At 34.3% G+C, this 11,047-nt stretch overlaps 6 protein-coding genes across 11 annotated transcripts in view; 4 read left to right on the forward strand and 2 right to left on the reverse strand.

The window, feature by feature from the left end:
• LOC108738999 (transcription elongation regulator 1) overlaps positions 1-11,047 on the forward strand; it is a 69,199-nt gene that overhangs the window by 27,955 nt on the left and 30,197 nt on the right. The gene's annotated exons all lie outside the window — the stretch shown is intronic.
• LOC112904002 (ADAM 17-like protease) lies at positions 197-2,010 on the forward strand (the record flags this gene model as incomplete). The annotated part of the gene is made up of 6 exons (XM_025981698.1): positions 197-362; positions 465-700; positions 760-968; positions 1,034-1,272; positions 1,344-1,459; positions 1,521-2,010. Coding segments are annotated over 6 exons (1,269 nt in total), but the record flags the coding sequence as incomplete, so codon positions are not given.
• On the reverse strand, positions 2,184-3,063 carry LOC112906856 (protein-lysine methyltransferase METTL21D-like). Of its 2 annotated transcripts, none has more exons than XM_025981891.1 (3): positions 2,750-3,063; positions 2,492-2,684; positions 2,184-2,435 (listed from the first exon to the last, which is right to left on the reverse strand). In XM_025981891.1, exons 1-3 carry the CDS (start codon positions 2,980-2,982, stop codon positions 2,199-2,201), a joined length of 663 nt encoding a protein of 220 aa, XP_025837676.1. In that variant the 5' UTR covers positions 2,983-3,063; the 3' UTR covers positions 2,184-2,198. The 2 variants fall into 2 exon arrangements, with proteins under 2 accessions (XP_025837676.1, XP_025837679.1); XM_025981894.1 differs by having other exon boundaries at positions 2,492-2,698; positions 2,750-2,794.
• On the forward strand, positions 3,234-5,172 carry LOC108739006 (pleiotropic regulator 1). The gene is made up of 6 exons (XM_018472664.2): positions 3,234-3,441; positions 3,555-3,918; positions 3,985-4,170; positions 4,237-4,550; positions 4,614-4,815; positions 4,879-5,172. Exons 1-6 carry the CDS (start codon positions 3,326-3,328, stop codon positions 5,068-5,070), a joined length of 1,374 nt encoding a protein of 457 aa, XP_018328166.1. The 5' UTR covers positions 3,234-3,325; the 3' UTR covers positions 5,071-5,172.
• On the reverse strand, positions 8,470-9,437 carry LOC108739011 (protein TEX261). Its single transcript, XM_018472677.2, has 5 exons — positions 9,309-9,437; positions 9,174-9,253; positions 8,896-9,117; positions 8,741-8,843; positions 8,470-8,685 (listed from the first exon to the last, which is right to left on the reverse strand). The coding sequence occupies exons 1-5, from the start codon at positions 9,376-9,378 to the stop codon at positions 8,570-8,572; spliced, it is 591 nt and encodes a 196-aa protein (XP_018328179.1). The 5' UTR covers positions 9,379-9,437; the 3' UTR covers positions 8,470-8,569.
• LOC108738958 (ADAM 17-like protease) overlaps positions 9,557-11,047 on the forward strand; it is a 9,729-nt gene continuing 8,238 nt past the window's right edge. For 2 of the 5 annotated variants that reach the window (XM_025981815.1, XM_025981820.1), the window contains exons 1-6: positions 9,557-9,660; positions 9,714-9,953; positions 10,009-10,133; positions 10,186-10,512; positions 10,564-10,758; positions 10,859-11,006. In XM_025981815.1, the coding sequence (XP_025837600.1) occupies positions 9,597-9,660; positions 9,714-9,953; positions 10,009-10,133; positions 10,186-10,512; positions 10,564-10,758; positions 10,859-11,006 (1,099 nt within the window). In that variant the 5' untranslated portion in view covers positions 9,557-9,596. The remainder of the gene's footprint in view (positions 9,661-9,713; positions 9,954-10,008; positions 10,134-10,185; positions 10,513-10,563; positions 10,759-10,858; positions 11,007-11,047) is intronic. The other 3 variants (XM_025981801.1, XR_003232616.1, XM_025981809.1) reach the window with 3 other exon arrangements.

Genomic DNA, 11,047 nt, shown 5'->3' on the forward strand with positions numbered 1-11,047 from the left:
TGAAAAGGCGTAAGTAAGGGTTAATATTATATTATTTATATTTATCGTTCGTTTTTTGTTAAAGAATCTCATTTCTTAATTATCGTTGAAACATTTGTGTAAGTTTATTTAATTTTGCCGCTTGAAGGGGGCACTATTTCCTTTTTTTGCTTCTTATTTGTTTGCTTAGCCTTGGATGCTTAAAGTTTAAAACTAATATTTTTATTGGGTTTTGGTGGCGCAGGTGTTCAGTAGAGAGTACAGTCACAAGGACTTCTGCCTGGCGCATCTTTTCACTGATCTTAAATTCGAGGGGGGCATCTTGGGGCTTGCTTACGTCGGTTCACCCCGTCGTAATTCTGTCGGGGGCATTTGTACCCCAGGTATTAAACTTTTTCACTTACCAAATGTTTCGTTTTTGTGTGATGTTCTTTTGAAGGGTTGTGAATAACTTGGTCAACGTTTTTTTCTAACATTTCTTCTAGAATACTTTAAAAACGGTTACACTCTTTATTTAAATTCGGGATTGAGTTCAAGCAGAAATCATTATGGACAGAGGGTGATAACCAGAGAGGCAGATCTCGTCACTGCGCACGAATTTGGGCACAATTGGGGCTCCGAACACGATCCAGACATACCCGAATGTTCTCCCAGTGCCAGCCAAGGGGGCTCCTACTTAATGTACACTTATAGTGTCAGCGGATACGACGTGAATAACAAGGTAATTTCAATGATATTTTCTTTTAGAAAGTGCCAAAAACTTTTAAATTCCTTTTGTAGCGTTTTTCCCCGTGCAGCTTACGATCTATACGCAAAGTTCTCCTGGCCAAATCAGGAAAATGCTTCTCGGAACCCGAGGAAAGTTTCTGCGGCAACCTAAGGGTCGAAGGGGATGAGGAATGCGACGCGGGTCTCTTAGGAACCGAAGATAACGACGCATGTTGCGATAAGGACTGCAAATTGCGTAGACTGCAAGGAGCCATGTGCAGGTAAATTAAATTAGATGCGTTTAAAATCGCGAAAATATTGAAAAGATAAAAATCAAATGTTTCAGTGACAAAAATTCCCCCTGTTGCCAGAACTGTCAGTATATGCAGAAGGGAGTAAAATGCAGAGAGGCTCAGTACGCAACATGTGAGCAAGAATCAAGGTGCACTGGATTCCAGGCCGATTGCCCCAGAAGCCCTCCGATGCCAGACGATACTGATTGTCAAGAAAGGGGAAAATGTCGAAACGGCAAGTGCACACCATTCTGTGAAACACAGGGACTTCAGAGTTGCATGTGTGACATAAGTAAGTGACCTACATACTATTAATTATAACTTAAGATTTCTGATTAATAACTGCCTCTACTTTGATTCTAGTCGAGCATGCTTGCAGAAGATGTTGCAGGACTAGTATAAACGAAACATGTTTCCCTGTAGAGCCTGCGGATGTCTTACCTGACGGTACACCTTGTATACAAGGTTTTTGTAATAAGGTACAGACGGCTTACGTGCTTTTTAACGACTTCTTATTCATATGTTCAATGCAATTTGCAGGGAAATTGCGAGAAGACGATTCAGGACGTCGTGGAACGTTTTTGGGACATTATAGAAGACATAAACATTAACAAGGTCCTGTTATTCCTCCGGGACAATATCGTGGGAACGATTGTTCTCGTAACTGCCTTGCTATGGGTCCCTGCCAGCTGTGTGATTGGTTATTTCGACAGGAAACGACGTCGCGAAGAAGAGAAACGTTGGGAATGGAAGAACAGGACTGATCTCATACATCCCTCCGAACCCAGGAGAATAATACACATACGTGTTCCCAGACCTAGACCAACCCTCAACATCTCATAATATGAAATAAAAGTCAAGGTAAAAAACTGAATTTCATTTAACTTAAATTATATTTAAATTATTTTGGTAGTAAAATTTATTACTACTTTATTTACAGTTTGAAAGTTAGACTTGTGTTATAAACATTTCAGTATATAACTTTATCTCAACAACACTTAACTTAGTGTGTATTTGTTTCTAGTCCAACATTACTTAAGTTTCCAAAAAAGTATTTTTTTAATAATAAATGTTTGACTGATTATACTTACATTTCAAAGGAAAACATTAGATATTTTAAAAATTGTTTAATGTGTGTGTATAGATAAAAATGTGATTGTGTTTTTAAAAAACATACTTTATAAAATATACCATTAGTTCTTAAATAATAGTAATTAATTAATAACATGTTTTTTCTTTTTTTATAAGTTCTATTAATTTAATATCAGGACATCTATATTCTGGATTTTGGACAGAAAGAGGCACATAATTGAAAGAGAATTTTTCACTTGCTCTTTTAACAAAATATTCCCAACAATTCTTCTGCACATCTGACTCCCTCATTTCTTGAGACATCAATATTCTAGTGTCATTTTCCGTAATGTTGTCCAATGTTTCCAGTAACTTGTCAATTGACTGTAAATTTACAGATAAATGGCAAAATATTTACAATTTTATCCTAAAATCCTTACCTGCTTATAATAGATACAGTCTGCTAACAAAACCACATCAGGTATAAAATTAATACTGGGGTCTTTATTACCCCATCTTAGTATAGATGCTTTAACTGAACCCCCGTGGTGTGCTATAACTTTTTCATTTTCTTTTATATTCAATTGAAGTAGAGGAATTACCTCGGCTAAGTCAGTTAATAAAACATTAGCCCTAAAATGTGCGAGCTACTTTTAGTACTCTTAATAAGTTGTCTCTTTAGCTGGTAGTTATTTCACCCAAAACAAGCAGCTGTAAGTCCTGCACATCCCACGCCTGCTCCTAGCTCGACTACATTCTTATCTTTAAAACAAAATCTCCGTTGTTTAAATGTTTCTTCAAGATATTTAGCTAAAACAATTGCTGCATCCCATACCACACATCCTACGTCCCCTTCGTATTTTTGATGTAGCATTAATGTTTCTGAAATAAATTCAATTTCTAGTTTTCTAACAAACGTTAAATTATGCATTTAAATTAAATTACTACTTAAATTTTTCTAAAATAATAAATTAGTACATGTAAAAAAATCATTCTTCTAGAAACCAATCATTCAATCATGTACTAACATACCAACCACGCAACTGTCAATTCTAAATTCCTACTACCGACTGTTAGAGGTCGCTGTCTACCTATCATTTTCATCATAGATGACATATTATCTATGGGCCATATAATGCTCCTTGTGTATCTATTGTCTATGTCTCTTATTTATGATTTTCATTAATGTAAACGTCGAAGTTTTAGGTTATATATTTAAAAAAATAACATTTATTTTATGTAATTAATTAAAAATATAAGTAAAATCGACAAAAATGAACGAAGAAGTCCAAAGACACTCAGTGCACACATTAGTTTTCAGATCTTTAAAAAGATCCCACGATATGTTCCTCTCAAACCAAGGATTGTTACCCGCTGTTGATGAAAAGGCGTAAGTAATTGTAAATTTTGGTCGTGTTAATTTTTTTGCCATAAAAACCACACTTCTTTCATTTTCATTAATTAATTTCAATTCAGTTTCATTCGTTTGTTATATTTCCCTAGAGAAATGATACGAAGGCTTATAAAGGCTAGAGATAGTTATGGCTTGGTTTTTGACGATTTAAAGAAAATGGAAGCTATGAAGCAACTGCAAGCAGTAGAGGCCGGTCCAAATCCTCCTCCTCCTGGCACAGTTGATGGAGATGCTCCAAATGCAAATGAAAATACAATTGTGCCATACACTGATACAAGTCTTACTCAAAAAAGCCTAACTAATCAAAACAACTCACAAAATCAAATCACCAATATGATGAGAAAAGCTCCTGCAATGCCCAAACCTAAATGGCATCCTCCTTGGAAACTTACACGGGTTATTTCAGGTCATTTAGGATGGGTCAGATGTGTAGCTGTTGAACCAGGAAATGATGTGAGTGGTAAATTGTTTTCCTTTCAAATAAAGCAAAGAAACTTTATGTGTGCTTTCTTTTTCTAGTGGTTTGCTACAGGAGCTGCAGACAGAATTATTAAAATTTGGGATCTAGCTAGTGGGCAGCTCAAAGTTTCCTTAACGGGGCACGTTAGTACTGTCAGGGGATTGGCTGTTAGTGCCAGGCATCCTTATCTCTTTAGCTGTGGGGAGGACAGACAGGTCAAATGTTGGGACTTGGAATATAACAAGGTAAATGACTGCAACATCCTGCCTTACTTGCACTTAAGAAATTCATGTGTGCATACTTTCATATAGGTAATTCGTCATTATCACGGTCATTTATCGGCAGTGTATTCGTTGGCCCTTCATCCAACTATAGATGTATTGATAACAGCTGGCAGAGATTCTACAGCGAGAGTGTGGGACATGCGAACAAAGGCCAATGTACATACTCTTCAGGGACACACACATACTGTTGCTAGTGTTATTTGCCAAGCAGGAGAGCCCCAGGTAATTACAGGTTCTCATGATACTACCATACGCCTGTGGGACTTGGCTGCCGGTAAATCCATTTGTACTCTAACTAACCACAAGAAGAGCGTGAGAGATTTGGTCTTTCATCCTACACTGTAAGTGCTAAAAAAGTTATATAATTAAGCTGTTTATGATGCATTCAGGTAATGTTTTTTTAGAAATATGTTTGCATCGGGATCTCCAGACAACATAAAGCAATGGAAATGTCCTAATGGAAAATTTATCCAAAATTTGTCGGGGCATAACGCTATAGTAAATTGTTTGGCTGTCAATCCCGAGGGAGTTCTCGTATCCGGAGGGGATAATGGAACCCTCTTTTTCTGGGATTGGAGAACAGGATACAATTTCCAAAGATTACAGGTGCCCCTTCTGTTTATCATATCTTTTAACAGATATTTTTTTATAAGTAGAATATCAATTTAGGCCCCAGTGCAACCAGGCTCAATGGATAGCGAAGCGGGAATATTTTCAATGATTTTTGACCAGTCAGGATCACGACTTATCACCACAGAGGCCGATAAAACAATTAAAATTTACAAAGAAGATGAAACAGCTACAGAGGAAACCCATCCAATCAACTGGAAGCCAGACATTCTTAAGAGGAGAAAGTACTGATCCAATTACATTATTTTCTTTTTTTTTACTTTTCTTATTCAAATATTTAGTCAGTTATTTTTTTATTCAATGTTTGCAAGTTCTAAAAGTGATAAACAATAANGGTTACTAGGTAATAATATTAATTAATCTAAAACTTTGTAAATGGTATATAATTGTTTATTTTCTTTAGAGATTTGGCAGAACCCATATACAGAGACATATTAGACAAATGTGTAAAGGCGTGTTTTATGGTTCTTCCAATCATTTTCCAAGTCGTTTGTAATTCTTCCCCTGAAGGCTACATTCCCGAGGACAGCTTTAGTAAAGAAGACGAAACATGTACAGCTCAAATGCTTCTAGTCTACACGTGGCGCGCTGCTAAAGAAACTTCACTATTTTTGGGCGAAATTGCTTTAAATTTACCAATTTGTGACTCTGACGAATCTCCGAATGATGGTGTGATAAGTGTGGATTTAATGCAAAGAATTGGTGACTTCTTCGTGGATTTTTTGATGACAGTCAAACATCGTGGAGCCTTTGAACAGGGCTATATTGGCTTCACTAATTACTGTAAGAGACTTTGGAGGTGATTAATATTATTCCATTAATCATTTATAAACCTAATGTTAAAATGTAATGTTTACAGATTGCGTAATTATAAACTTAGGAGACTTCCGGAAATGTATCTCACGAAAATAATGAGCAGTTTACAAGGCAAATTTGAGCACATAAATGCATGCGCGACTAGAAGAAGCGCAGGACTTCCTTTCATGGTTCAGGCGGTGTTAACGACAGAACCCAAATTAGAAGGCAGATTGTTTAATCAAACCATGAAGACCTTACTAAGCTTGGCGAAGAATGAAGGAGACGATAATGTTGAACAAAAAGTTCATTCTTTAAATATATTAAAAGCCCTTTATAAGCACAACCAATTGGGGGAAGCAGTTACCCCGTACGTAGCCCAGGGAGTAATGATTGCCATTCGTGGACTCTCAAATTCAAGCTGGAGTGTAAGTCCTCCAAGTTTATGCTTACCTTTGTTAGACTGATATCGTCTGATTTGTAGATTCGAAATTCTGCTACATTACTCTTTTCTTCCCTGATGACGAGAATGTTCGGTGTTTCGAGGAATAAAAAGTCTATTAGTTCTAAAAATAAATTAACAGGTCATGTATTTTTCATGCGGTACCCTCTTCTTTACGATTTTTTGCTGAAACAATTGAAAAATAGATCAAAAGACGAGAACTGTCCCAGCTTGTATGGGATCCTGCTCATTTTTGGGCACCTGTACCCTGGAAATCGTAACAACGACTCTGAGTACAAAGTAAACAGAATATCAAATATTATTTTAGAAAATGTAACATTGTTATATTGTAGTTAAGTGTATTTTTGCCTTATGTCGAGGCGTGCTTGTCTAATAGTGTTTATCAAACGAGAGACTTGGCTGCTGCCGCTTCTGTCGCTATAATTTCTACTCAAGATAGAGACGGCTACGTTTGGAATATTTTAAAGAAATTACCAAGAATAAAAACAGAAAATAACAGACATGGACTTCTTCTCCAGGTGAATATATTCATTAAGATTATAAACGTAAGCTCTTTTTTAAACGTTTTATTTAAAATTTCAGCTTCGATATTTCTTAGAAAATGTAAATGTTATTCAAAAAAGCGACCTTGATTGTTTCGTTTTTTTATTCCAATATTTAGAAGAAAATGGCAGTGATCTATCAAAGGCTCTGTATCTAGAAATACTTTTTGAAATATTAAAAAAAATTAGTGATAGTGAGAGCTACGATAACAGTTACCTGAAAAACGTTTTCAGTTCCTTTTTATGGAGCAAAGTACACAGAAAAGGAGCACGTGTATTATCAACATCTTCCCTTAAATACAAAATATATAATGGGGCTTTAAGCTTACTATACAGCTCATACGTTGCCGCAGACCCAAAATTATTAATTAGGCAGTTGTTCTCCTATTTAATTGGCGACGACCAGGATTTAAAAACGTTTTCGTTAAAAATTATAAATTTTATCAGCGAGTCAAATGGGAGTAATTTGTGCAGGACAGAAAAAGATCTTGCTAAACAATGTGTGAAACTGTTACCAATTGAATTAATAGACGAGATGAACGATTTAATAAAACGTACATTAAAAATTTATCTGCTCTATGCTTTCCGGTATTTAAACGAGATGGAAGACGCTGATTTTTTAGTTTCCTACTTTACAGCCCTTCGAAGGCACGTTTTTTTGTTAAATGAAGTTTTTAACTCTCCAAATGACGTTATGGAACATCTTTTAAAACTTTGTAAAGAATGCAAAGATGATTTAGTAATTAGCAGTCTTTTAGCAGTTATTGTGGAGTATCTTGGAAGCTTAGAACAAAAAAGTAAACTGAACATTACAAAGTTACTGAATTTTTTAGAATGCTGTGCTTCCCCTGATGCCTCAACTGTTCTTAAGTTGTCTGTATGCGACTTCTTTCTTGATAATAAATGTTTATTTTACCAAAAGGATCCTCTTCTATCAGGTAAATATTAAATATTGTTACAGTAGTAGTAAATATTAAGAGCAGCTCGGAATTTGCTTATTAAGGTTCCGATTTAATAAAATGCTGGTACATGGTCACTACATTAACAGAAGACGACGACAGTATGGTGCGAAATAGAATATCACATCTTGCAGCTGTTCCTTTTTCATGTGAATCTATTCCTATCATTTTGTAAGTAACTAATTGGATTATAAAATATTCGTTAAATTTTTGTGTGTTTCCTTAGGCCCAAATATAATTTGGAAACCATACAATCTGCAAAGGAGAAGATATTAGATCATGCTTTCTTAATTCTCCCCGACTTGCCTCTCCTGTCGTATCTTTTGACTTTAATATTCAGAAATTCGGAATCTGATGTGACTGAAGACTGCGAAACGTCTGATGTGAGTAATGAAAAAGTTTTAAGAGTTTTTTTTATTTAACTTCTGTTTTTTTAATAGGTTTTTGATAAGGGTTTGAGTAATATACATTCCGAAATATTATTAACTTCTTATCAGGCTCGAAATATGTTAAAAAAACTTCTCTTATGCAAAGAACAAGCTATAAAAAATTCCGGGGAGCTATTAAATGTTATATCAAAACTATCTGTTGCATTTGATGATGCGATTATATCCAGAGAAATTAAAAATCATTCTTATTATGTTTCGAAAACATTTACACGCATTCTGGGTGAAAATAACAACAATTTTTTAAATAAATGTCAGGCTGTTATTGAAAACTTAGAAAATAGTAACTTAAAAGAATTTTTTGGTTTTATTATGAGCTAATTATAAATTACATTTGATTCGTATTTTGATGATTTAAAAAAGATTTTTAGTACAATAAATGTTTACAAATTGATGTCTTCTTTTATCAGACCATTATTTATTACAGTTAATTTTTTTAATCAACCAAAAGTTTCGTTATTGTACTTCCTTGGAAAGTTATAAATTAAATTATAGTAAATACTTATAGCTGTTCTGATACCAATTTTAAAACCCTTTTTTGCTTTTTTGGGTAAAAATGGTGTCTTTTGTATAATTGAATAAAGTCAAAAGTCCATATTTTTTGTTCTTTTTGCTAAAGTAGTTTGTAATGACGTCTTGTTCTAGAAATATACATAATTATTATTATTAAATAGTAATAATTACTCAATTTTATACCTTGGTGGTCAGCCATAGTTGGCAAAACGTAATCATTTGCCGAAAGAGATATGAATAGAGCAAATGGGACTAACCATAGACAAATTGTGAAGTATGCTAATACCTAAAACACAAAAAATTGTGTGACTGAAAATTAAGTAGTTTTTTATGTTTACCTCAGAAATTGGATGATTTACTTCAGCAAAATATGAAAATGCCATATAATGATTAACTATTAAAAACAATATGCTACTTAAAAACCCTGGCGCTAAAAAGGATACATAGGGAAAGTCTTTTAGTATCACAAAATGTGATAATTGAGCTAATATCCCACACAATACCATACTTTTAGGAAGATCCTCAAAGACCCATAAGCACAGATATAATATCAATGTAGCCTGCAAAATACTCACTTTTACTTTGAATCATAAACAAGGTGAAAAAAACTGCTTACTGTGTTCATGGAAGTTATAATTTTCTTACTAACCACTGTATATTCTTCTACAAGCTCTGCTAGATAATAAAGACCTGCAGCTGAAAGACAATTCTTGTTAATATTTTTTTAAAAGGCTCTGTCAGTAATGATTACCTATGGCGATAGTTACGAAACATATTTGTATTAATATTGCTACGTATGATAATATTGTAAAAAACCACATATTGCATCTTAAACACCTAATTATTACTTGCAATTACTAGACATAAATAATTCATTTTTTAGGTTAAGAAGAGCAAAAACTGAAGTAAGCAATCGTCTAACGCGAACACACAGATGTATTGTGGGTGATCTAAAGATTAGGAACACAGTTTAGATGTACCATAGATAAAACGTAAACAGATATAACATAACCTGAACATTCTTAAAATGTTCTGAAAAATGTCAACAACGATGTATTACGAGAAGTTTTTCCATTTTTTGTGCATTTTAGCTGCAACAAATGGTAAATTTTGTTAACAATTTTTATTTTCCCTATTTAAGTGAATAATTTTTCAGCGTCTATTTATGAAAATTTGAAATACTTTGAAATAATGCACGCAGACGAACTTCACCACCACATTGTTAAAAGGGGAGCTCAAGAAAGCGTTCATCCACTAAACAAAATAAAGGAGGTTAGATTTAAAACACTTGGGAGGGATTTTCGGCTAATCCTATCACCAAAAAAGGACATGTTGCATTCTAAGTTCAAAGCTTACGCTGTTGATGCTGATGGAAAAGAAACAAGCGTTCATATAGGTAAGTCGACGAGAATTAAGTTAAAACATTAATTTATAAGGTGTTCCATCTTCAGCTCGTGACAATTTTTACGCTGGTCGTGTTTTTGATGAAATAAACTCATATGCAAGCATTCATATTGAAGATGATGGAGTTATGACTGGTATGGTGAAAGTAAAAGATGAAACTTATCATATCGAGGTATATTTTTTGAAATAAATGTGATACAGACCTACTTATTAATCTTTTACAGCCTTCTTGGCGTCATTTACCAAAGTTGGACAATAGAACAATGATAACGTACAAAGCATCTGATGTAAAGTTTAGCTGGGACCACAGTACTCTTGGCCCTGACCAAGTCGGCCCCAAAATATGTGGATATGTTAAGGAAGGGTCAGAGTTAGAAGATAAAGATGATTATGAAAGTCATCGGACTGATACTGTAAATAGAGAGAAAAGACAGGCAGAACAATATGAATATTCAATTACCAAGACTAGATGTCCACTTCTCCTTGTTGCAGATTACAGATTCTACCAAGAAATGGGAGCAAGTAATATAAAAACGACCATTAATTACCTGGCAAGTGTTAATTAAAATCATTAATTTACTTTTATTAGAAAGTTTTTGTAGATCAATTTAATAGACAGGGTTCACAAAATATACAATGATACCACCTGGCAAGATAGACAAGACCTGGATGGATTTAAAGGAATGGGTTTTGTGATTAAGAAAATCCTTGTTCATAATGATCCTACAAGAGTAAGGGGTGGTGAAGCTCATTACAATATGAACAGAGACAAGTGGGATGTTCGCAATTTGCTAGAGGTATGATTATTTCAAAGTACTTTTCTTAATTTGTTTTAAAAATTAAAATTGGAATTTTCATTTTTTTTTTTTATTAAGTTTGTTATTATTTAATTCGAAGGTATTTGCACGAGAAAATACGAGCAAGGACTTTTGCCTGTCGCACCTGTTCACCCACCAAACATTTAATGCTAGAGATTCTGTAGTTTTGGGCCTTGCTTATATTGCCTCCCCTAGGCTGAGATCGCATGGCGGCATCTGTTCAAAGGGTTAATATTATATTATTTATATTTATCGTTCGTTTTTTGTT

Source organism: Agrilus planipennis, unplaced genomic scaffold, assembly GCF_000699045.2.
Source record: "Agrilus planipennis isolate EAB-ADULT unplaced genomic scaffold, Apla_2.0 scaffold134, whole genome shotgun sequence".
In the NCBI taxonomy this organism is placed as follows: Eukaryota; Metazoa; Arthropoda; class Insecta; order Coleoptera; family Buprestidae; genus Agrilus; species Agrilus planipennis.

Coding starts and splice junctions, on each gene's coding strand:
- LOC112906856 (XM_025981891.1), bottom strand. CDS start 2,982: ATGCATAATTTAACGTTTGTTAGAAAACTAGAAATTGAATTTATTTCA. Junction 2,685..2,749: donor CTTACAGCTGCTTGTTTTGG/GTGAAATAACTA, acceptor CGCACATTTTAG/GGCTAATGTTTTATTAACTG. Junction 2,436..2,491: donor ACTGTATCTATTATAAGCAG/GTAAGGATTTTA, acceptor GTAAATTTACAG/TCAATTGACAAGTTACTGGA.
- LOC108739006 (XM_018472664.2), top strand. CDS start 3,326: ATGAACGAAGAAGTCCAAAGACACTCAGTGCACACATTAGTTTTCAGA. Junction 4,171..4,236: donor GGGACTTGGAATATAACAAG/GTAAATGACTGC, acceptor ACTTTCATATAG/GTAATTCGTCATTATCACGG. Junction 4,816..4,878: donor ACAATTTCCAAAGATTACAG/GTGCCCCTTCTG, acceptor ATATCAATTTAG/GCCCCAGTGCAACCAGGCTC.
- LOC108739011 (XM_018472677.2), bottom strand. CDS start 9,378: ATGTGGTTTTTTACAATATTATCATACGTAGCAATATTAATACAAATA. Junction 9,254..9,308: donor TTTCGTAACTATCGCCATAG/GTAATCATTACT, acceptor ATTGTCTTTCAG/CTGCAGGTCTTTATTATCTA. Junction 9,118..9,173: donor TTATAACTTCCATGAACACA/GTAAGCAGTTTT, acceptor AGTATTTTGCAG/GCTACATTGATATTATATCT.